General features: G+C 51.1%; 2 protein-coding genes across 4 annotated transcripts in view; one reads left to right on the forward strand and one right to left on the reverse strand.

Annotated features, from left to right (window-relative positions):
• ACSF2 (acyl-CoA synthetase family member 2) overlaps nucleotides 1–24,332 on the reverse strand; it is a 34,518-nt gene that overhangs the window by 4,623 nt on the left and 5,563 nt on the right. For both annotated transcript variants that reach the window (XM_044248711.1, XM_044248710.1), the window contains exons 2-10: nucleotides 8,163–8,358; nucleotides 7,645–7,773; nucleotides 7,342–7,395; nucleotides 6,910–7,028; nucleotides 6,628–6,793; nucleotides 5,976–6,071; nucleotides 5,672–5,829; nucleotides 5,287–5,378; nucleotides 4,926–5,002 (exon numbers count right to left, since the gene is read on the reverse strand). In XM_044248711.1, the coding sequence (XP_044104646.1) occupies nucleotides 4,926–5,002; nucleotides 5,287–5,378; nucleotides 5,672–5,829; nucleotides 5,976–6,071; nucleotides 6,628–6,793; nucleotides 6,910–7,028; nucleotides 7,342–7,395; nucleotides 7,645–7,773; nucleotides 8,163–8,358 (1,087 nt within the window). The remainder of the gene's footprint in view (nucleotides 1–4,925; nucleotides 5,003–5,286; nucleotides 5,379–5,671; nucleotides 5,830–5,975; nucleotides 6,072–6,627; nucleotides 6,794–6,909; nucleotides 7,029–7,341; nucleotides 7,396–7,644; nucleotides 7,774–8,162; nucleotides 8,359–24,332) is intronic.
• Nucleotides 207–4,517, forward strand: CHAD (chondroadherin). Of its 2 annotated transcripts, none has more exons than XM_044248713.1 (4): nucleotides 207–1,328; nucleotides 3,183–3,346; nucleotides 3,616–3,761; nucleotides 3,988–4,517. In XM_044248713.1, exons 1-3 carry the CDS (start codon nucleotides 207–209, stop codon nucleotides 3,755–3,757), a joined length of 1,428 nt encoding a protein of 475 aa, XP_044104648.1. In that variant the 3' UTR covers nucleotides 3,758–3,761; nucleotides 3,988–4,517. The 2 variants fall into 2 exon arrangements, with proteins under 2 accessions (XP_044104648.1, XP_044104647.1); XM_044248712.1 differs by having other exon boundaries at nucleotides 4,081–4,517.

Below are 24,332 nucleotides of genomic sequence, written 5' to 3' on the forward strand. Positions count from 1 at the left end.
CCTGCCGACCGCGGCGAGACTCGCGTCCGGCTGTCCGGCCCCGCTTCCTCCCTCCCCGGGGCCAGGGCGCCGCGCCGAGTGTGCATTGCGGGGCGGGGGGTGCCATGGGGGCGCGAACTGGAGCAAACAAGTCAGTTCGGGAACGCCTCCTCTCTCCAGTGTAAACTCGGGACTCTGGACGCACCCGCACCCTCAGTCCCCAAAGGATGGGGAAAGGAGGTGGGGGGGTTGGGAGGGAGGCAGGATCTGAGTGCAGGGAGAAAGGGTGCTGGGACTCTGGGACAAGGCTCAGGGGTCACGGACCCGCCCCCTCACGGTCGCCAGCTGGGGGTAGGGCCCCGCCCCTCCCCGTAGAGGGCGGGGGCGCATCTCCGGACGGGAGGGAGTTAAGCCCGGTGGCCTGGATGCTCCACGTAGGAGCTGGCTCTGGCTGCAGGCTGCGGTCAGGGCCACGGTATAAAGAGGGCCGGAGCCCAGAGTGCCGAGGATTCGCCGCTGCCCGCGCCCCGCCGCCGCCGCTGCCCCCCAGGCCCCGGCCCCAGGTGTCCCTGGCCATGGCCCGACCGATGCTCTTGCTCAGCCTCGGCCTCCTGGCCGGCCTGCTGCCGGCCCTGGCTGCCTGCCCCCAGAACTGCCACTGCCACAGCGACTTGCAGCACGTCATCTGCGACAAGGTGGGGCTGCAGAAGATCCCCAAGGTGTCCGAGAAGACCAAGCTGCTCAACCTGCAGCGCAATAACTTCCCGGTGCTGGCGGCCAACTCCTTCCGGGCCATGCCAAACCTCGTGTCGCTGCACCTGCAGCACTGCCAGATCCGCGAGGTGGCGGCGGGTGCCTTCCGGGGCCTCAAGCAGCTCATCTACCTGTACCTGTCCCACAACGACATCCGCGTGCTTCGTGCGGGCGCCTTCGAAGACCTGACCGAGCTCACCTACCTCTACCTGGACCACAACAAGGTGACCGAGCTGCCCCGAGGGCTGCTCTCCCCGCTGGTCAACCTTTTCATCCTGCAGCTCAGTAACAACAAGATTCGGGAGCTGCGCGCCGGCGCCTTCCAGGGCGCCAAGGACCTGCGCTGGCTCTACCTGTCCGGAAACGCCCTCAGCTCGCTGCAGCCCGGTGCTCTGGACGACGTGGAGAACCTCGCCAAGTTCCACCTGGACGGCAACCAGCTGTCCAGCTACCCCTCGGCGGCTCTCAGCAAGCTACGGGTAGTGGAGGAGCTGAAGCTGTCCCATAACCCCCTGAAAAGCATTCCTGACAGTGCCTTCCAGTCTTTCGGCAGGTACCTGGAGACCCTGTGGCTGGACGACACCAACCTGGAGAAGGTGAGCCGCTGGCTGCCGAGCTCCATCCCTGCTCCTCTTCCGCCAAGGGGCCCCACGGATCTGGGGCCACGGCTGGGCACCATCCCTTCTTCCCTAACATTGCTTCTGTCTCTCTGGCTGTCTCCAAGGCAAACCGCTCAGCTGCCTCTGTGCCTAATCCTGCCTCATCCCCACCCCAAATCCTGTCCTGCTTTCCCTGTCCCCAGTCTCAGCCCCTGCCCTCCAAGGGTTCCTACTTATAGACAGACCTGGCTCCAGCAGTGGCCCCCGGGAGGGATGTCCAGTGCTCCCGAACCCCCCTGCTGTGGGTAGGAGCCCCCTCTTCCTGTTGGGCCTTCCGTCCCTCCTCTGCTGTGTTTTTCTTGTCTCCAGTAATCCTACCGCCCCATAAAGGAAGGTTTGTTTATTGAGAAGCTTACCAGAGGAGCTGGGCAGATCAGGCCCACAAAGAGACCCTGTTCTTGGTTGGGGGGGGGTGTCTGTGCATGCTGAGGTAGGGTCGGGGGCCAGGGCGTGAGGGGAAAGCAAACAGCCCCAGGAAGAAGACCTCCTCCATGTCCCCCAGAGGATCTGGCGAATGTCCTCCCTCTCCTCCTGCTCACACACATCCACACCCCACTGCGTTCCCAGGTCCATTTCTACTGAGGGGGCCCAGGAAACAGGGGCTTCCCCAGGGTGCAGGAATGGCACTCAGGGGCTCTGTGAAGGGGCAAAGGCGAGAGCCATGGAGCACTGTTAGCCTTTGGCCTAAGACTCCAGGTGTCCCCCTGTGGAGAGGACTGGTTGTGCCTCAGTGTCCCCCAGACCACTGACAACTCTTTGGCCACCCCGATCACCAGACCCATCTCCTGGCTACAGCCTTGTTCAGTCCTTTCTGCCGGTGGTACCCAGGTGGGGCTGCCTGGGGTTGGGGCAGAATCCCTCCTAGGGGCTGGAAAATCACTCTGGTACAGGGGCTTTGGCCAGGAAGCTTGGGTGGGGACCAGGGTAAGGTGTAGAAGACCGTCGCCAGAGCAGTCTTGTTCCAGGGAACTGCACACCCCTCCCTGAGCCACAGGCACAGGGACGAGGGCAGAACCATACCTGGATGGCTGCCAACCTTTGTCTGGGTGGATGGAGCCCACCCATCTTCAGCCCCGGCCCCTCCAGAGATAAAGTCAGGGGTCCCCGTGGCCCACCAGTGCCAGAGTGGGCTTTTAGTGGGGAGCAGAGCAGGACAGCAGGGACCGATCTGGGGCAGGGGACGCCAGGCAGGACTGTGATGCCTGGGCCAAGATGTGGGCCCCAATAGAATGTTTCCTCTGGAGCCATCCAGCCGGGCCAAAGGCCCCACCAAGGAGACTCCACAAATAGCCTCTGGCAAGCAGTGGGGGAGGGAGCAGTGAGGACAGAGTTGGGGGAAGTCCCAGGACCCTGGGGCTGCGGGGAGCCTGGGCTCATTGCCCATCCCACCAAACACTGACCAGCTTCACCAGTTGCCAACTTGGGCCGCTGGAGCCAAACTCTGGCTGCCTCCCCGGTCCCAGTGTTTGTGCAGGGAGCATGGGGCCAGGGGAAGAGGAGCTGGGTGTGGTCCTGCAGCTACTGTTTACTCGCTAGTGTGACCCTGGGCAAGAGACCTGACGTCCCCCCTCCCTGCCCAGTACCCCATCTGCATTTTGGAAACACCAGCACCTATGTCAATAGGGGGTTGTACGGATTAGATCATTGGAAAGAACCTAGACATGCTGAAACTCCTCGCCGAGCCACTGGCTCTGTCCAGGGAAGGACCCTGTCCTCTGGGACCATAGTGCTGGGAGAGGCTGGGCCCTGGCTGGGGCTGGGGTGCTCACTCCTGTCCACCTCACTCCCCAGTTCTCCGACGGTGCCTTCCTGGGTGTGACCACCCTGAAACACGTCCACCTGGAGAACAACCGCTTGAACCAGCTGCCCTCCAACTTCCCCTTCGACAGCCTAGAGACCCTCACCCTTACCAACAACCCCTGGAAGTGTACCTGCCAGCTCCGGGGTCTTCGGAGGTGAGAACAACCCCCCTCCTCACGGCCCCCACCCCGGAACCCACTCTCAGGGGACAGAGCGGAGATACCCTGGCCCCACATGGAAACATCTGGGCCATATGTCCTAGATCTGGTACCTAGTAGATGTGGGAGCCTAGGAGTTTGTCACATTGAAGATGACGGTTCCAGGCCACCCTATAGATAAGTCTGTCCTGGCCTCCAGCTTGCCGTCCCCTCCCCCCGCACTCCCATATCTCTCCCCCAAGTCCAGCGACTCTCTGTCTCTCTAGGTGGCTGGAAGCCAAGACTTCCCGCCCTGATGCCACTTGTGCCTCGCCCGCCAAGTTCAAAGGCCAGCATATCCGTGACACAGACGCTTTCCGCGGCTGCAAGTTCCCCACTAAGAGGTCCAAGAAAGCCGGCCGCCATTAAACAGGTGGGGGACAGGTGGGCAGGTTCCCCGTCCCCTTCTCGGAGATTCCAGCAAGGGAGGAGGGTGTCCCCAGAGAGGGGCATGCAGACCCCCCATTTGTGTAGAGAGAGCACGGGAGGGCTGGGCTCCCCTCTAAGGGGGAAAATGACACTGCCCGGGACTCCCACCATCCTCTGCAAGCCTCCTCTGGGTTGTTGGGCTTCTGACACCAAACTCTGCCTCACTACAGGTCCTGACCCAGCTGGTCCTGGTGACCAGCCTCTGCCTTCAGCTGGAGAAACTACTGACCTTCCCACCTCTGACCCCCACCTTCTCCCCACAGCCTCTGCTGGCACACAGAGCTGTCCACATCTAGACACGTCCTGGCAGGGGGACTCGGGCGCTCCAGCATGAACCCAGGTCGACCCGACAGTGAGAGCTCCAGCACGCCTGGCCCCACGTCACGGCTCCTCTCAGAGAAGCTGTGGCCAAGACCCCAAGTCCTTCAGAACCAAAACAGGGTGGCCATCAGGATGGCCGGCCTTCCAGAATCTTCCTTCCCTCTGCTCCCCTTTCCATTTGGAAACAAACATCAGATCCTTGCCCCACCCCTCGTTCCTGAAAGAGTCTATAAGCCCATACCCCAACTCCGCCAGCCACCCGGCCCCCCCACTTGCCAGGACACTCTAGCAGGACACTGGTGCTTTGCCGCATACCCTCCCGTGCTGCACTTCTTTCCCAGATTTTCATAAATATAAATTTATGTATATGTAATATGTACTCCCCTGTCACCTATTTTTTTAAAAGATTTTATTTATTTATTTTTGCGAGAGAGAGCGAGCGAGCGAGAGTGCATGAGCTGGGGGGAGGGGCAGAGGGAGAAGCAGGCTCCCTGCTGAGCAGGGAGCCCAATGCAGGACTTCATCCCAGGACTCTGGGATCATGACTTGAGCGGAAGCAGCCTCTTAACTGACAGAGCCACCCAGGTGGCCCCTTGTCACCTATTTCTATGATTCACCAGCTACTGGAGGTCAGACTTTCTCACATCTGCTTTCTGGAATGAGGACCAGCTGAGAGGGTCTTCCTTGGAGATCTGGCCTGAACCCATCCCCACACCCACCAGTCTGTTCTCAGCCCAGCCCAGCCGGCACCCTGCCCATAGCCACAGCCCAGCCTCCTTCCACTCACCACCAGTTCCTTCATGTTCAGCTTGTCAATCATGGCTCGGATCAGCTCTGGGGGTGCAGAGGCCCCAGCAATCACACCTGAATCAGAGAGAGGACTGACACAGCTCCCCGCTTCTCCAGGCCCAGTGGACCCCCTTCCCCTGTAGCTCCTTCTAGAGAAGAACATTCCCCTCTCATCCTTAACCCTGGACTTACTCCTATAGCTGGCAGCTGGCCTTGGGCTGGTGGTCCAGGGATGCTAAGTATTTGCCTCCCACCCACCCACTTTTCTACAGTGATCTTGTTGCCCCTAAATAAAAGACTGGGCATATATCTAGCTCACCAGACCAATCCTGGCCTGGCCACCCTTGGCCCTATCCCACCTCCACGCATGGACGAGATGTCATAACTGGAGAAGTCTGGCTGGTTCAGAATGTCCACGAACATTGTGGGGGTGCCATACAGGAAGGAGCCTCTGTGTAAGGTGGGGGGGGTCTCAAAATCAGGTTGGGAAGGGGAAGGGAACTCCCTCTTCTCACCCATCCCACCCTGAACCTGCAGTAAGGGCCAAGGCTGCAAAAGTGGGATACAAGGAAAAGCTCTCAGAGGCAGGAACTGGTCCTCCCCTGGGAGACCCCTGCTACCCTTGGTCTCCATTTCTCTGGGCTGAAGGGAGGAGACATCTCCAGAAGGGATCAGGGCCCAGGAGTCAGGAATAGGAGGGTCTCATCAGCCCCTGAGAAAGGGGGGCTGCCCACTGATGCCCACCTCTCTTTGCTGATGGCCTCCAGCGCCTTCTTGCCATCAAAGGTCGGAGAGGATAGGATGAGGGTGGTGCCATACATCAGGGTCACCATTGTGCCCCCCACAGACCCCAGACAGTGGTACAAGGGGCTGGGCAAGACCAACCGTGTCTCCTCAGGTGTCTGGAGATGGAGGCAGGAACCCGGTTCTATCCTGGAGCCCAAAGGCCCAGGAACCAGTTCATCTAGCCAGCAGGGGGAGCCCCACAAGTACCTCCCACCCCACAAGCGCCCCCCACCCCCTCGCAGGCCTGGGCTAGGCCCCTCACCTTGAGGTGCAACTTAATCCGTTCCCCTATCAGGTTGGAGTTGTTGACAATGTTGTAGTGGGAGAGGGTGGCCCCCTTGGGTCTGCCTGTCGTCCCCTGTTAAGACAAGCAGGTGATGCCTGGCCTCCCGCTCCCTATCTCCTTCCCCACTTTCGGCCCCGGGTGGGAGAGCCCTGGAACGGGGTGTCAGGAGACGGGGACTATTGCCCCAGATCCATTCATTCACTGACCACGCATTCACAAAGGCTCAGCACGCGCCCGCTCAGTACCGGGTGTTGGGACGCAGAGATGGGGAGAGTAAGCCACTCACAGAGCAGCTCAGAGGACTCTGTGGCCCACCAGCAGATTCCCACCCCAGGGCTCAGTTTCCTCATCAGCTAAATGGGGGGGGGGGGCGGATCTATCAGCTCTGGCCTGTGGTGGCCCAGTGGGTCTGGCCTTGTGCTGACAATGAGAAGATGAGGGGAGGGGAGCATGTGAGAAGGACACTAGTGGCCAACGCTTTTCCAGGGCAGAGAGGACCGCTAGGGCTGGCCCCAGGAGAACATCTGCCCTCTGGACCTCCATCTCTTCTATCTTGGGCAAGTGTCGCCGGGGTGAATAGGGGGGAGCACGCCAGCCGGGGTGCGGGGCCTGGAGGTCTCTGCCCTACCGAGGTGAACTGAATGTTGATGGGGTCATGGCAAGACAGGAACTGCTGGCTGTACTGGAGCCGGGCCCGATGCTGCTCTTCGCCTCCAGCCGCCACCACCTCCTTCAGGAGCAGGGTCCCCGGCAGAGGGTCATCCACCGAGATGACCGTGGTCAGGTCTGGGAGCCTGCAAGTAGGGAGGGTGGGGAGAGTCAGAGCCTGGACAGACACGAACCTCATCCCCAGGGGTGCAGGGGCCGGGGGGCCACACCATGTGCCCTTCCCAATGTGGGACACCCTCACCTCTGACTGTTCAAGGCCCCTGGCTCGGCCTTCTCCAACTCTGGACAGATCTGCTTCAAGATTTGATAGTATTGCTGATTCTTGAATTGCTTAGGGAAAGCGAGGGCTTTGCAGCCTACCTGTGGGGATGGGGCCGTGCCCCGCCAGCACAGTCAGCGGGGAGCTCCAGGCAGGGGCTCTGAGTAGTTCTAGCCATTACTCTATTTCTCTCTCACACACACACTGCCTCACCCATCCACCACCACCCTGACACACACACGTGCCCCCTTCAACACACACACCAGCCTCGCGTCTAACCAACCACCCTCTCCTCCCACCCTCTAAGGAAAGATAGACTCTGGGGGTCCCCCACCTGGGCAGGCCCTCCCTGATGACCCCCCCACTCCATCCCTTGGGGACTGGCCAGGCCCCTCCCCAAGGAGAGGGTCCTACCTTCTTGAGGGCATACTCTAGTTCCATAGCCTGATAGGCCGGGTTCACCGACACCTGGTGGAGACAGTGAGGGGATGTCAGTCAGTATCTTGACTCAACCCTGCCCCACTCCCTGGCCCTCCATTCTTAGGAGGCACAGAAACATCATGAAGTCAGAGGCAGTGCCCTACACTTCCAGGGCCTCCTTGGTAGGCTTCAGAAGAAAGTCCTACCTTCTGGTGGTTTGGGGGCCGAGGAGCTGGGGAGTCCCCCTGAATTATGCACCCCTACACACTCAGCTGTGTTGGTCAACGCCCTGCTCACCAGAATGATGCCCGCCTGGGCGGTGGCCAGCTGCATGAGTACCCATGCATAGGAGTTGGGTCCCCACATGCCCAGCCTGTCGCCCTTGCAGAGACCAAGACTCAGGAGCCCAGAAGCGGCTTTGTCCACCTGGTGTAAACAGAGCATAAGAGGTGAGAGGTGGGCGAGCGGGAAGGGGCCTGTGACTCCCACCTCTGCCCTTGGCCCAGGGATTGCCATCAGATCCCACTGAGAATGAGGGATGGGCAGATTCCCAGGCCTCCGTAGGCCTGGAGCTACGCAGAGTTCACAAGTATCCCAGGAGGGAGCGGTACAGGGGACATCAGGGGCAGGTGGCCTCTTCTGCCTCAGCGATGCCCTGTTCTCCTGCTATGCCCCACCCCCACCCCGTCCTTAGGCAGCCCCAGCCACACACCCCCCACCCCCACCCCCCACCCCCACAGCCTGCTGCTGTCCCTGCAGTTCCACCCCTCCCCACCCAGTACCTGCCCACCTTTGGGGTTCAGACCAGGACCCACCTCCTCCTTGAGCTGGGCGAAGGTCAACCTGATGTTTTCGTGGTACACGACCAAGGCCTCTCTGTCAGGGATCCTCTGTGCTGTGGCTTCCAGGCACTGCCCCACAGTCTTGTGGAGAAGACTCTTGTTTGTGAAGCCCTGGACGTAGCTGAGGCCTCCAATGGGCAGGGGGACGGTGGTATCCGCCTCTCTGGAGCTGTGGGGAGACAGGGTTGTGGGGAGATGGGCTCCATGACGCCAGGCAGGGACATGAGAGGGGCTGCTAGAGAAACTGGCCCCCCCAGGACCCCGGGCCCAAGAGAAAGGCTTGGTTATTCTGTAACTCTCAAACTGTACTCAAAAACAAAAACAACTAAACTATTAATTATTTTAAAAAACAAAAGCAGAAAAGGCCCCAGAAGTACAAGTATCACATGGTGGGCTTAGGCCTCCCTGTGCTCACCAGCCCCTCTGGGGGACAGGGGCCGGTCTCCTGCTGAGGCCTTGGCTGGTGGGCATCGAGGAGCACAACAGGCCTCAGACCCTGTTCCCATCAGAGAGGGTGTGGCGTGGGGCCTGTGGGACAGTGGTGACCATTCCAGCTGCTGTGCCAGAAAGACCATGTCTATCTTCTGTTGATTGACTGCCTTCTGTTGATCTTGTGGGGGAGAATTTCTGGGAAGAACCAGATATGCAGGGCAGAGGGGAGCAATATGGGGTTTCCCCCTAAATGGGAGAGGAGCCTGCTGCCCTCTTCCAGAAGGCGGGCCACGAGGCAGGCTGGTGGGGACGCTGCTCGGCCTGGCTGCCACTTTGGACCAGGAAGATGAAGAGGAGTTCCACAGTGGGAACACCCCTGGTAGCTTGGTGGGGAGTACGTGACCACCAGGCTGGGATCAGAGATGGGGTGGCAGGGAGGGTCTAGAGTCTCATCCCAGGTATGCTGCTGGCGGGATGGGCACCTGCCACAGACACCTTCGGTGTCCCATGTCACCTCCTGGAGCATCTGTGGTTTCTGCCACTGGGACAGTTCCTTGGGATTCTGTCTTTTTGGGGGGGCTTCAGTTCTCCCCTTCTGCAGCTGAAGAGATCTGGGAGGTGTCTGTACCTTCTCAGAGGTCCTAGTGGGTAAAGCCCTTGTCGCCTTGGCTGCGACTTCCATAACACACTCTATGCCTGCTTCTCTTTCAGTCTCTTTCCCCTCACTTCTGCCTCTCAGCACTACAAACCACCTATAGTCCTCATTCTCTGGGGAATCCAAGTAAAGACACAGGGATTCTCCTCTCTAGGCCTGAGCTTCCCCACCTATGACTAGTTTAAGGACTGGATTTGGTGGTTATTCTCAGGTGAAAGGGGATATTATCTTTTTTTTTTTTTAAGATTTTATTTATTTGGGACGCCTGGGTGGCGCAGTTGGTTGGACGACTGACTTCGGCTCAGGGCGTGATCCTGGAGTCCCGGGATCGAGTCCCACATCGGGCTCCCAGCTCCATGGGGAGTCTGCTTCGCTCTCTGACCTTCTCCTCGCTCATGCTCTCTCTCACACTCTCTCTCTCTCAAATAAATAAATAAAATCTTTAAAAAAAAAAAAAAAGATTTTATTTATTTATTTGACAGACAGAGATCACAAGTAGGCACAGAGGCAGGCAGAGAGAGAGAGGAGGAAGCAGGCTCCCTGCTGAGCAGAGAGCCCGATGTGGGGCTCGATCCCAGGACCCTGAGATCATGACCTGAGCCGAAGGCAGAGGATTTAACCACTGAGACACCCAAGTGCCCCGAAAGGGGATATTATCTAAATGACCTAGCTAATCTTTTCTTCCTTCAAATGTTTTTTTAATCTTTTTTTTTTTTTTTTTTTTTTTTTTGTGGTCAGAAAGAGAACACGAGCACAGGCAGGGGGAGCAGCAGACAGAAGGAGATGCTGGCTTTCTGCTCAGCAAGGAGTCTGATGCTGAGCTCAATCCCAGGACCCTGGGATCATGACCTGAGCTGAAGGTGGACATGTAACTGACTGAGCCACCCAGGCGTCCTTCTGTTTTGTTTTGTTTTTTAAAAGATTTTATTGGGGTGCCTGGGTGGATCAGTGGGTTAAGGCCTCTGCCTTTGGCTCAGGTCATGATCCCAGGGTCCTGGGATTGAGCCCTGAGTCAGGCTCTCTGCTCAGCAGGGAGCCTGCTTCCTCCTTTCTCTCTGCCTGCCTTTCCGCCTACTTGTGATCTCTGCCTGTCAAATAAATAAATAAAATCTTTAAAAAAAAAGACTTTATTTATTTAACACAGAGAGAGAGTACATGCAGAGGGAATAGCAGGCAGAGGCAGAAGGAGAAGCAGGCTCCCCACTGAGCAGGGAGCCCAACGAGGGACTCTATCCCAGGGCCCTGGGATCATGACCTGAGCTGAAGGCAGACATTTAACTGACTGAACTACTCAGACATCCCTCTTTCTTTTTTTTTTTTTAAGTAGGCTCCATGCCTAGGGTGGAGCCCAGTGTGGTGCTTGAACTCATGACCCCGAGGTCAAGACCAGAGCTGAGATCAAGAGTTGGACGCTTAACTGACTGAGCCACCCAGCTGCCCCCACCGGGTTAAAAGGGTTATGGTGAGTCACCTAGGCCACGTGGTTCCTGCCGATGAGCTGGGGCAGAAAACAGCCCAGACAGCAGGACTCTGCGGTCCTGTAAGGCCCACACCCATCACCCACAGGCTGATAACCTAATGAGTTGTTGAGCAGATTCCCAATGGTCGCTCAGTGGTCACCTCAAAAGAGACTGTGTACCTCAAATCCCTATCTCACACACATGGAGTCGAGGGCGTACATGTTTGCCCACTGGGAAAAAGCATGCTCTTTTTCTTGGGGTTTGCCAAAGCGATGGTCGTAAGAACAAGCACGTGGAGAGAACCTGGCTAAGGGACAAACTGAACACAGGGTTAAGCAGGGAGAGACACATAGAGACAGAGATAGGAAGACGCAGCCACAGACTTCATCGTGAGGCTTTGAATCCCCAGGCCTACCCGCATGGGATGTCTACCTTCCTCTGGACTTTTCACTGCCAAAAGACAATACACTCCCTCTTTAAATTTAAGCCAGTTTTGGGGGAAAAGAAAAGCCAAATTCCATTTTCTTGGAAATGAGGATGAAGCTGGAAGACATGATGTTAAGTTACGCAGAGAGACAAACATCGCATGATTTCACTTATACGTGCAGTCTAATACATGAGCAAAAAAGATAAATTGGCTTTGATTTGCTTACAACTGGCACATCCTAATATACCCGCATTTTTCACATTCAGTTATGACCGGGGCCCTTGAAGTCCTGGCAGGCGGCCTCGCCTAGCCCAGCATCGGGATCAGGAGGAGGCCAAGGACTGATCTCAGCCACCTGAATGGCTTTGCTGTCAACAGAGCCTGACAACAGGCTTTCTCTTATTCTCACAGTGACCAGGCGTCCTCTTTAGTTCGGAACTTGGGTTTCTACTCATTCACCACGGATTTCAGACCAGACGGTAGCCTCCTGGAAATTCTAGCTGGTAAATCAACGGGTTGATTTATGTACAACCTCTCCCCGCCCCTCTAATCCCTGCTAAACAAAACAAAACAAAAAACAGAAAAGAAGCCCATTTCAGTTGTCACATGTGTTACATCCCTTATCTTCATGGCAGCTCTGATAGGTGCTGTGACAGAGGCCCCCAGTAAGCCCTTGTCCTTAATAAAGCACCCTTGGGGTATTCAACTGGCCATGGCCATGTGGACCCCAGACCGCATTCCCAAGCTTCCCTCACAGGTGGTCTGCCCAGGGAGATCTATAGAGAGGTATATGTGCAACTTTCCTTCCCGGGAAGGGGCATCTTTTCTTTGTCCTTCACTGGCTGGAATATCATCGGTGACAGGAAGAGAATGGCAGCCATCTTGGGCCACCTGGTGAGCTTGGACATCGCAGAGCTGAAGTCAACAGCAAGGCGTACTGTGCTGCCATGGGCCGGCTGTCTCCCAGAAAAAAAAACTCCCATCTCCTTGAAGCCACGGTGAGAGTGGGTTTCTCTGACATATTCTAGGCAAATCCTAAGAAGGGCAGGTGGGAAGCATGAACTCCCATTCTCCAGGTAAAGAGAGTGGAGTGCAAAGAGGCCAAGTGGTCTGCTCGGGCTGGTAGTAGCTGGTTCTGCAGCCGAGGACCAGCCGTCACCCCCACACAATTCAGGGAGAAAGAAGTGCGTGGGCAATTCTGTTCTCTAGGCTTTGGACGTGTCCCCCAGATTGTCGAATCTCCATTTTATATTTTCCACAACTGTTTATCAAGAAACAGGGATTGGAGCACGGCAGGACATTGAAGCAGACACAGGTGGCTCATCCAAGGGACTTAAGAAACTTGGATGAATGCACTTTGCTCATAGATGTGAGAACCACCCATTGTTTCGAAACCCCAAGTGCAAACAGAATGGATTCTACTTCCCTCCTTCCTCAAACATGCCCCAAAGGCCTTGGGCAAAAGAGGGAGCCACTGCTTTTTCTGCTCTTAAACAAAGTGGCAGATATTCCACCTAACTCTGAAAAAGACAATAGAGATTAGCTTAGGGGACAAGTGGTTTTCGTTTGTTCTTATTATTATCCTTATTTCAATTTGTCTGGGAAGCTTATGGAGTTGGAAGAGAGCCAGCAGTTCCTATGATTCCCAACTCAAAGAACTAAAGTCCAAGAGTCCTCCCCTCTTCTGCAGCTCCCCACGGTTAAGCAGAGGAGCCTCCTTCTGACATGAGGTCAGACGGACAGACAGTCAGACGGTCAGCAGTAGTTCCACTTTATGTCACATGTTGACGTCATTCACTCACTTCATCTCATCACGTAGGCATTTGATCATCTCATGTCATCACAGAAGGGTGAGTATAGGAGAATAAGATATTTTGAGAGAGAGAGAGAGAGAGACCACATTCACCTAATTTTCATTATAGTGTATTGTTATAATTATTCTGTTATTGTTAATCTCTTACGTGCCTAAATTATAAATTAAACTTCATCATCAGTATGTATGTGATGAGGGAGTAGGAGGCTGGCTGAGAACGGAGCAGGGGCTGGCGCCTTGCACCCCCTCTCCACCCACTCCCCTTGGTAATATGTGTGACATTTCACAGGCACCCCTGACTGCCCTAAGGAAGAACAAATGGTTATCTTGCAGAGATCACAGTCCTGCAAGGCAGGAGTCTCTCTTGGTTTACAAAAGTCCTTGAGATTTACAACAAAGAAGTTACCTTATCAATAGCCCAATTTCCAAAGACACAGAACTCAGTTCCTCAAGCCCTAACGTCACCCTCCCCTCCATAAAAAACCAAAGGAGACGGAAGTAGAAGGAAAAGTAAATAAAGTTAAATTTCTTTCAAAACCTAAATCTCACTAACAAGGACGTTTGATAGCAGGAATGTAACATTCCACCAGGAGACTCCCAATTGTCTTGATGTTAGTGCCTCATTAGAGGGAAAGTGGCCTTGGCTTGATAGTAACCAGGCCTTCAATATCCTGACAGTCTTCTTTACCCCAATAGCCCTTCTGAACACCCCTTTGTCCTCACCTACCCAACTCCTGTGTATATAACCAGACACTCCTCACAGACCCTGGGCAGCCGCATCTCTGCCTGCCCACGGGTCCTGTCCCCGTGCTCTAATAAACCACCTTTTTGCACCAGAGACGTCTTAAGAATTCTTTCTTTAGCCATCAGCTCCGAACCTCACCCCACTGAACCTCACCTAGGTTCGAGAACTTCATCATATGGATAGGAAAAAGCTTTGTACATACTGGCTTCGGTACTAGCTGTGGTTTTAGGCATCCACCAGGGCTCCTGGAACGTATCCCCCGTGGATAAGGAGACTACTCTCAATGTTTAGTGAAGCTTTCAGCTACTTGGGTTGGGTATTGTAGAACATATTAAATACGCGGGAGCCAGGAACTGGAGATGAAACCCCACCTAAAGATCCCCTCAGAGAGTTGGCACTTGAGAATTCAGGGGCACATCTGCTGCCAGGAAACAAGGGTTTGGGTTTGTTTGTTTGTTTGTTTGTTTGTTTTTAAAGAATTCTCTGATGTTTTATTGTTGGCAACTAAAATGTTCACAGTTCTATCCCCAGTGACTCACAGTGCCTGGAATGTAAGAGGTACTCAGTGGAATCACCAAATGCGTGAATTATAAATAATGCACATAATGACCCATTAACAAATGAGTGAAACACTGAATAGACATTTTTCCAAAGAAGATATAAGGTCCACAAGCGCATGAAATACAAACAAAGGAATGGTGATCTACCAGATTACACACACTTGAAAGGTTAGAATAAAAAAAAAAACCAAAATCAAAAACAAAATAACAAGTGCTGGTGAGCATGTACAGAAACTGTAACCCTTGGTTATCACCAGGGGGAATGTAAAATGGCACAGCCAATGTGGAAACCAGTTTGGTGTTTCTCCACAAAGTTAAACATAGAGTTTATGACCCAGCAATTCCGCTTCTAGGTGTTGACCCCCCCAAAATTGAAAACGGGTGCTCAAATGCAGACTTGTGCATAAATGTTCATAGCAATTCTTTTTTTTTTTTTTAAAGATTTTATTTATTTATTTGACAGACAGAGGTCACAAGTGGGCAGAGAGGCAGGCAGAGAGAGAGGAGAGGAAGCAGGCTCCCTGCGGAGCAGAGAGTCTGACGTGGGGCTTGATCCCAGGACCCTGGGACCATGACCTGAGCCAAAGTCAGAGGCTTAACCCCCTGAACCACCCAGGCACCCCTCTTTTTTTTTTTTTTTTTAAGATTTTATTTCTTTTTTTTTTTAAGATTTTATTTATTTATTTGACAGACAGAGATCACAAGTAGGCAGAGAGGCAGGCAGAGGGAGAGGGGGGGAAGCAGGCTCCCTGCTGAGCAGAGAGCCCAATTCGGGGCTCAATCCCAGGACCCTGGGATCATGACCTGAGCTGAAGGCAGAGGCTTTAACCCACTGAGCCACCCAGGTGCCCCGTTCATAGCAGTTCTATTCACAAAACAGCCAAAGGTGAAAATAACCTAGTGGTTCCAGCAACGGATAAATGGATAAACAAAATAGAGACGATCCATTTAGTGGAATATTATTTGGCTCTGAAAGGGAAATGAAGGAGTAATACCCACTACGACATGGATAAACCCTGAAGATATTATAAGCAAAAGAAGCCAGACACAAAGCCACATATGGTAAAATTGCATGCATAGAAATGTTGAGATAGGCAAATCTATAGAGACAGAAAGTAGATTATGTGATTGCTTAGGGCTGAGGGGAAGGAAGGATACAGAAGTGACAGCTAACGGTATGGGGTTTCTCTTTGAGGTGAGGAAAATGTTCTAAAACTGACTGTGGTGATTCTTGCACATACCTGTGACTGCACTAAAAACTACTGAATTGAACACTTTAAAAAAACAATGTGAATAATTCCACTCTGAAACATATACCCAACAGAATTCAGACATGCGCTCACCAAAAGACGGGGATGATGATTTTTGTGTTATCTCCGATATGGAAACCGCCCAACCATCCACAGCAGGACAGGGTTATACAACAGCGACAGCAAATGAACCACGACTATACCCAACAACGTGAAAGAAACTCATCAAAAAAAAGTTAAAGGAACCTGATAGAAAAAGGTATATACCGTAGGATTCCATTTCTACGTACAAAACAGTCAAAAGTAATCTGCGATGATGGAGATCAGGAGAGTGGCCATCTGGGTACTGGCTATATGGGCGTGTATATTTTATCAAAAAGTCACTTAGGAAGCACTTAACCTATGTTCCCTTTGCTAAACCCACGGTGTACTTCAGCACGGAGTTTAAAAGAAAACTCTCCTACGGCTTAAGCTAGTGTTGCTTCACTCATAATTCATAAACTACATTCAGTGACAGATTGTGTCCTCTATTTGCCACTTTGTCACAAAAAGTAAAAACAGCCTGTGTCACTTCTGTGCAAAATCCATCCATCCCTTGATAACTCATGCTGGGCAAGCCTAGCAGACACATCTGTTGGTGATCTCTGTTCTAGAAATTACTCAAAGAAAGAAAGAATCTCCTTTCTGAATGCAGCAGGGTTTTCCTTCCTGAGAACGCTGGCAGATGGGAAAGCAGTGTGTATGTCCTCTGTACCATTCACGGGACACTGTGACTATTGGCCCAACCAACCCGTCTCATACATGGATGTGCACCACCCCCCGCCCCCCACCCCGCCCCTGTTCAGGAGCACAGAGCAGCGTATGGCATTGCTTGTTGTTCAGAATATGGCTTACTGGACGCAAGACCGTGGTCCAGAAGGTTTCCCCGAAGGAAACCAGAGCCACTGGATAACCATCTGCTTTACAATGTCATTTCTAGGAATGTCTGTTGGGGGCGCCTGGAGGATCAGATGGTTAACTTCTGCCTCCAGCTCAGGTCATGACCTCCAGGTGGTGGGACTGCATCCCACGAAGGGCTGCCAGCTCAGCAGGGAGTCTGCTTCTCGCTCTCCCTCTGCCTCTCCTCCCTGTTCGTGCTCTCTGTGTCTCTCTCTCTCAAATGAATGAATAAATCTTTTTTTTTTAATTAAAGATTTTATTTATTTATTTGACAGAGATCACAAGTTGGCAGAGAGGCAGGCAGAGAGAGGGGGAAACAGGCTCCCTGCTGAGTGAAGAGCCCAAGGTGGGGCTCGATCCCAGGACCCCGGGGTCATGACCTGAGCCAAAGGCAGAGGCTTTAACCCACTGAGCCATCAAGGCGCCCCTGAATAAATTAATCTTAAAAAAAAGGGGGGGGAATATCTGTAGAGATTTTTTTTTAAAGATTTTATTTATTTATTTGACAGATAGAAATCACAAGTAGGCAGAGAGGCAGGTAGAGAGAAGGGGGGAAGCAGGCTCTCTGCTAAGCAGAGAGCCCCATGCGGGGCTCAATCCCAGGACCCTGAGATCATGACCTGAGCCAAAGGCAGAGGGTTTAACCCACTGAGCCACCCAGGCGCCCCTCTGTAGAGATTTTTAAGACAAGTCAGGAGTGTGGTGATTCTGATTTATGAAAAAGATAAGCACCGTCAGTGGGGAAGGGCAGTGCCGGGTAAATGTCCCACAGGGTATGTGACCTGAAGGCAGAAAGAGCACAGCAACACCCCGCCTTGCAAGGCTCTCCTGCCGGTTTCCTCAGGGAAATCCTCCCCAGCAATTTTGTCCTTGTCTTACAAGTGGAGAAAATTGAGGGCGAGGTTAAGCAAATGTTCAAAATGCTGCAGTGCAAGTTAATTACAGGGCCTCATCATTCAATCACGGAGAACTTTCCACAAAAACAGACCAAGTGGCACTCACACGTGAAACACAGACCTGCCACATAGTCAAGGAAGAAGGATGACGCGTGGCAGATAAGCATCAGGAAAGATGTCTCCTTTGATTGAAGAACAATCAGAGAAGAACAACCATGAGGCATTTGTTTCCCAAGAGATCAACAAAAGTGGAAAATATTGATATTGTAATGTCTCCAACTTATTTTCAAGAGGTGGCAAAAAACTATGGGATGTGTGGTAGGTGTGTGTCTAGTATGTGGTGTGTGTCTGGTGCATATATGTGGTGTGTGTATGGGGTGTGTGTGGTGTGAGTGGTGTGGCATGTGTGTGGTGTGTGGTGTATGTGTGGTATGGTGTGTCTAGTGTCTGTGTTTGTGTGGTGTGTGTATCTCGCAAGTGGTGCTTGTGTGTGGTGTGTGTGCATGTGGGTGTGGTATATGTGTTTGGTGTATGGTGTGTGTGTCTGGTGTGTGATGTATGTGTGTGGTGCCTGTGCATGTGGTATATGTGCATGTGTGTGTGGTGTGTGGTCTGTGTGTGTGGTGTGTGTGTCTGGTATTGTGGTATATGTGTGTGGTGCCTGTGTGTGGTGTATATGCATGTGTGTGTGGTGTGTGGTTTGGGTGTTTGGTGTGTGTGTATGTCTGGTGTGTGGTGTGTGTGTGCGGTGCCTTTGTGTGTGGTGTGTGTACCGCGTGTGTGTATTTGCAGGGAGAGAAAGGGTGGGGAGGGAGGGAGAGACCTACTCTTTGCCACTTCAGCAGCTGGTATTCTAAATTCAATCTTTTTGGTCATTCATCTGGATTATTATACCACCGGGCCCCAAAAGCTGTTATTCCAAAATCACATGTATATTGAAAGTAATTCATGGGGTGCCTGGGTGGCTCAGTGGGTTAAGCTTGCTGCCTTCGGCTCAGGTCATGATCTCGGGGTCCCGGACTTCCCAAGGCTTCCAGAATATACAAAGTGAAACTCACGGCTTAAAGAGAGCTTCCACGTACGTGTGTGTCCTATGATCATTGGTCTTGGATCATCTATACAAGGATTATTCTTTTAAAATTTTATTTATGTATTTATTTTTTAAGATTTTATTTATTTATTTGACAGAGAGAGAGAGAGAGAGAGCGAGGGCACATGCAGGGGAAGAGGCAGGCAAACGGAGAGGGAGAAGCAGACTCCCCACTGAGCAAGAAGCCCCATTCAGGGCTTGATCCCAGGATCCTGGGATCAGGACCTGAGCCGACGGGAGACACCCAACCGACTGAGCCACCTGGGCACCCCTCTTCATTTTTTATGAATGAAGAAGCAAGAGGTTTATTTCCTTATGGTTCCACATCTGGTGGGGGTCACCCCTGGACCCCTTTCTGTGTGTGTTTCTCTTTAAACTGCAGCCCTTCCACAACCTCCCCCGGAGGCCCTATGGGATCTAGAGCTGCAAACCAGGGGGCCCTCTAAGTGCCACAGGTGCCTGGAGAAATAGCCCCACTGAACCCCCACCCCCCAGACTTCCAGCACATGCTGGTCCTTTTCTGAGATTTACTTGTGGAAACTGATTCGCCTTCACAGCCTCTGATCTCACTGTCCCGTTCTCATGTTCTAGCTCCCTCACCCTGGTGCCAACCACCTGTGGGCCCCGTAACTGCCTAGCCAGTTTCCTGATGTCACCAGGCTGGAAAGCCTTGTGCCCCAGCGTTGGTCCTGCCCGGTCCAGCCTGGCTTTGCAGGGGGATCTAGACAGAATACGGGAGCTGGCTGGTTTGGGGAGCTCCCGTGGCATTCTGGACATTCTGGGGTTGGCAACTAAAGTCCAGGCCAGAGGCCACCATACGTGCCAAGGATCACACAGTCCCACCCCAGAGGAGTCAAGGGAGGCAGGCTCAATCAGGCCACCAAGGCAAACACGTCTGCAGGCTCTCCTTGGGGAAGAAACTCTTCCACCTCCTGTTACATATTACCTGCTAGAAGGAGGTGCTTGACACCGGAACAAAAGGCTTGCAGGTGAATCTTGTCCTTTCTGGGTGATGGAATGACCCAGATTGCCCTGGGCAAAGCTCTTAAACCTTTCAGAAGCCACGAAGCAGGGAGGGTAACTAGATATAAGGGCTCCTGGGAACTGTGGGAACACTCCCCATGCTGAGCCAGACCACTGCTCCCCTGGGCAAGGTGCCATGTCAGCTACCAGCAAGAAGGCTTTAGAAACGAAATTGAAAGCAATAGCCTATTTTTGTTCCAAGTCATGGACTGGCCCCTGCCCTTCCCCCCTCTACAAGCGTTTGATGCCAGGCTGGTCCCCGGGGCCCTAAGAAAAACATAAACCATCCACAAAGCTAAAAGACAAGCAGCTGCCCGGGTTTAAAATTTCATCTTCTACGTAAGAGACCAGGGATTAGTATTCAGCTTGTATTTAAAGCAAACAAACTCATGAGTCAATAAGGACAAGTAATCTAACATAATAAACGGGCAAAGAATATGAACAGAAAATTCACAGGAGACATTTCAGAAGAGCCCAATCTCATGGCTAATCAGGGAAATGTCCATTCAGCCTACAGTGAGATAAACTTTGGCCCCTACCAGAGTAACAAAAAGTTCCTGTGTTCATTCAGTGACACTAAGCATTTGTGAAGACTTTGGGACATGGGACTCTGGGTTGCTACTGGTGGTCACAGCAGCACATCCTCTCCAGGGCAATTTCCAGAAAAGCTGGAAATTCAACCCTTTAACCCACCAATTGTGCTGGGTTAAACTGTGCTGCTGGACATAGTTATATAATGGAACAGGAATAATCCAGATCTACAGTGTCCATGTAAATAGATCTTTAAAACACACTGTTGAGAGAAAAAGGGAAGGGCATTCTGGTACAACTTGTGCTGAGATTATGAAAGCCCAAGTATTGTTTATGAAAACAAAAATTGGAAAAGCAGAAGTACTTATTACTTGCTTGGTGTGATTTGAGGTGCCTTCCGAATGATAGAATATACTGTTCATGGAACGGAGACATATGAAAAACAAAAAAATGCACTCAGACACAACATGCATTCAATCTATGCCACTGGCTCTCGGTGAAGAGGTGGGTTACAGGATGGCTATAAAAGGGACTTAAACTTGATCCATGTTTTATTTCTTTTATGCACAATTTTCTGTAACAAGTATGGCTCTATGTTCATTTGGGGTGATAGGTCCTTCGGTGTTCATTTTTTTGTCATGTGATTATGGTTAATTTTCTCTTCCATATGAAATATTCATGAAGGAAAATACAAGAGGGTTGGTGAACTCCCAAGAAGGGCACCTAAAACATTCAAAAGATGGAACATCTTCCGGACATGGACAGAGGGAGATGCACTGGTCCCATCATGTGAAAGGCCAGGGCAAGACCAACATTTACATGATGAGAAAACCCAGTCTGTCTCTGAAGTTCATGTGCTGTACCCATAGCAAGCCTCTGTCCTCAGTCAACACATTCCATCTTATATGAGACACAGTTGTAGGTACATGGGCCAGTGCAATGCCAAGTTCGTGGTGAAGGAGAGGCTGGTTCTCCTCTTTCATCCTCCTTGCACACCAAGATTCATATCCTCACTATCCAACACACCATTCTTCCAGCTCCTGGACCACTCACTGATACACACCCTATGGGGCTGTGTCCTCTCCTCTCCCTAAGTTACACAAAGACACTAGGCTGCTGGTTGACCTGGGAGGGGCACTTGACATGGGAGTAGAGTTGACTCATGCTTGGGCAGGAGAGGACAACTTTGAACCGGTAACAGTTGTCTGTTCTGAAATAAAGTTATAATTTTCAGGTACCTGCAGAGACGGGTGACACATTTATACCAGCGACAACATACAGCTATTGTCTAAGGAAATGAAGGTGCTGAGTGACAAGTGAAATCCAAACTAGAACACTATTGAATGGTCATTTTCTTAATTGATGGCCCAGAATGACTGATGTTTTAAAAAGAAATTTTGATTCAAGTCTCTTCTAGGAAAAAGAAACAACCCTCAAAATAGATCAGTCTTGCATGTAAAACACAAAGCTACAAAATATTGAGAAAAAAAAAAAAAACCATGGGAGAACAATCTTTAGGATCTAGGGCTAGGCAAAATTTTTTAGACTTGACACCACAAACGTGGTCTGTAAAATTGGTAACCAGGCTTTGTGAAAATGAAAACTTTTTGCTCTGTACAACCCTCTTAAGAGGGTAAAAAGACGAGGCACCGAATGGGAGAAAATATTTGCAAACCACATATCTGACAGAGGACTAGTTCTTAGAACACATAAAGAACTCTGTAAACTCAACAGTTAAAAACCCCAAATAATCCAACTACAAAATGGGTAAAAGACATGCAGATACATTTCATCAAAGATGGCAAATAAGCCTATGGAAAGATAGTCAACATCATTCAACATTAGGGTAATTCATATGAAAACCACAGTATCACTACATACCTATCAGAATGGCGAAAATAAAAAATAGAGACAATATCAAATGCTGGCGAGGATGTTGATGACTCACGCATTGTTGGTGGGATCATAAAATGGTTCAGTCATCCTGGAAAACAGGCAGTTTCTTTTAAAAGCGAAATAGGCAACTACCATATGAGCCAGCAATTACACATTGGGGGCAATGATCCCAAATAAAGAATTCTGTTCCCAGGGAAATGAAAGCTTATGTTCACACAAAAATCTGTACACAAATGCTTATAGCAGCCTTATATGAAGACATTGGAAACAATCCAAGTATCTTCCAATGAACTAATGGGTAAGCTAACTGCGCATCCGTATCAAAGAATACTGGTTAGCAATAATAAGAAAGGAACTATTGACATGCAAAGAAACCTGGATGAATTTCCAGAGAATTCCTCAGAACAAAAAAACCAATTGCAAAACATAGCATACAAGATGATTCTGTCTACACCTTATCTTGAAATTTCAAAATCATGGAAGATTGTTAGAGGTTAAGCAAGGCCTGGAGGTGAGAAAGAATTAAGTGTAGTCATGAAAGAGAAAATTGAAGCACCCTTGTGATACTGTACTAATTTTGCAAGAGGTTACCATTCAGGGAAACCAAATAAAGGGTATATGGGAGGGACGCCTGGGTGGCTCAGTGGGCTAAACCGCTGCCTTCGGCTCGGGTCATGATCCAAGGGTCCTGGGATCAAGTCCCACATCGGGCTCCTTGCTCAGCGGGGAGCCTGCTTCTCTCTCTGCCTCTGCCTGCCTCTCTGCCTGCTTGTGTGTACTCACTTGCTCTCTCTCTCTCTCTGGCAAATAAATAAAAAATCTTAAAAAAAAAATTAAAAAAAAAAGGGTATATGGGATCTGTTTGTGTTCTTTCTTTCTTTCTTTTTAAAGATTTTATTTATTTATTTGACAGAGAGGGAGAGATCACAAGTAGGCAGAGAAGCAGGCAGAGAGAGAGGGGAAGCAGGCTCCCTGCTGAGCAGAGAGCCTGATGTGGGGCTCGATCCCAGGACCCTGAGATCATGACCTGGACCAAAGGCAGAGGCTTAACCCACTGAGCCACCCAGGTGCTCCTGTTTGCATTATTTCTTACAACTGCACGTGAATGTTGACTTACCTCGAAATAAAATGGTTAACTTTAAAAAAAGTCCTTAGATTATATAATATTGGGGACTGTTAACCCTTGATGCATCTGGGGCCCCACTTCTCAACATGCCTTTCTGTCATCACACCCAAGAAGTAAAATGTTGGGCAGGTGGGATCATGTCCTTTCCCCCAGAGTTATCAAGGAAAGCTAAACGGTTCAATGCATAATACACACATTCTTATGAATTTTTATCAAGGTTAATGGGTCCGTCCTCCCCAAGACACCCCTTGGTTTTTGAGCAAAAGAAGCCAGACACAAAAGCATATACTCTAAGATTCAAGAATCGGCAAAATTAACCTATGGAGATTAGAAGTCAAAACCACAGTGGTGGCCTCTGGTTAGGGAAGGGCATTGACTGGAAACAGGTATGAGAGAAAATTTCTAGACCTGTGCTGTCTATAGGATAACCGCTAGTCACGTGTGGTTATGGAGCACTTGAAATGTTGCTAGTCTGCACGAAGGTTTTCTGTGAGTGTTAAATACACACCCGGTTTGGAAGACTTTATTTAAAAAAAAAAAAAAAGAATGTAAAACACTTCAGTTGGTAATTTTTAAAAGATTGGTCATACACTAAAATGATGTTTTGACTATACCAAGTCAAAGAAAATGTGTCATTAAAACTAATGTCACCTATTTTTTTTTAAAAGATTTTATTTATTTATCTGACAGACAGAGATCACAAGTAGGCAGAGAGGCAGACAGAGAGAGGAGGAAGCAGGCTCCCTGCTGAGCAGAAAGCCCGATGCGGGGCTCGATTCCAGGGTCCTGGGATCATGACCTGAGCCGAAGGCAGAGGCTTTAACCCACTGAGCCACCCAGGCGCCCCAATGTCACCTATTTCTTATTACCTTCTTAATATGGCTACTAGAAAACTTACAATTGCATGTGTGGCTCACGCTATGTCTCTACTGAATAACACTGCTTTTTTTTTTTTTTTTAAAGATTTTATTTATTTATTTGACAGAGAGAGATTACAAGTAGGCAGAGAGGCAGATAGAGAGAGAAGGAGGAGGAAGCAGGCTCCCTGCTGAGCAGAGAGCCCGATGCGGGACTCGATCCCAGGACCCTGAGATCATGACCTGAGCCGAAGGCAGCGGCTTAACCCACTGAGCCACCCAGGCGCCCTTGCTTTATTTTTTTAAAATTTATTTTAAGTAACATATAATGTATTATAAGCCCCAGGGGTACAGGTTTGTGAATTGTCAGGTTTACACACTTCACAGCACTCATCATAGCACATACCCTCCCCAATGAAGAACACTGCTTTAGAGTGAATGTT

Source organism: Neovison vison, chromosome 5 (genome assembly GCF_020171115.1).
Source record: "Neovison vison isolate M4711 chromosome 5, ASM_NN_V1, whole genome shotgun sequence".
NCBI classification, from domain to species: Eukaryota; Metazoa; Chordata; class Mammalia; order Carnivora; family Mustelidae; genus Neogale; species Neogale vison.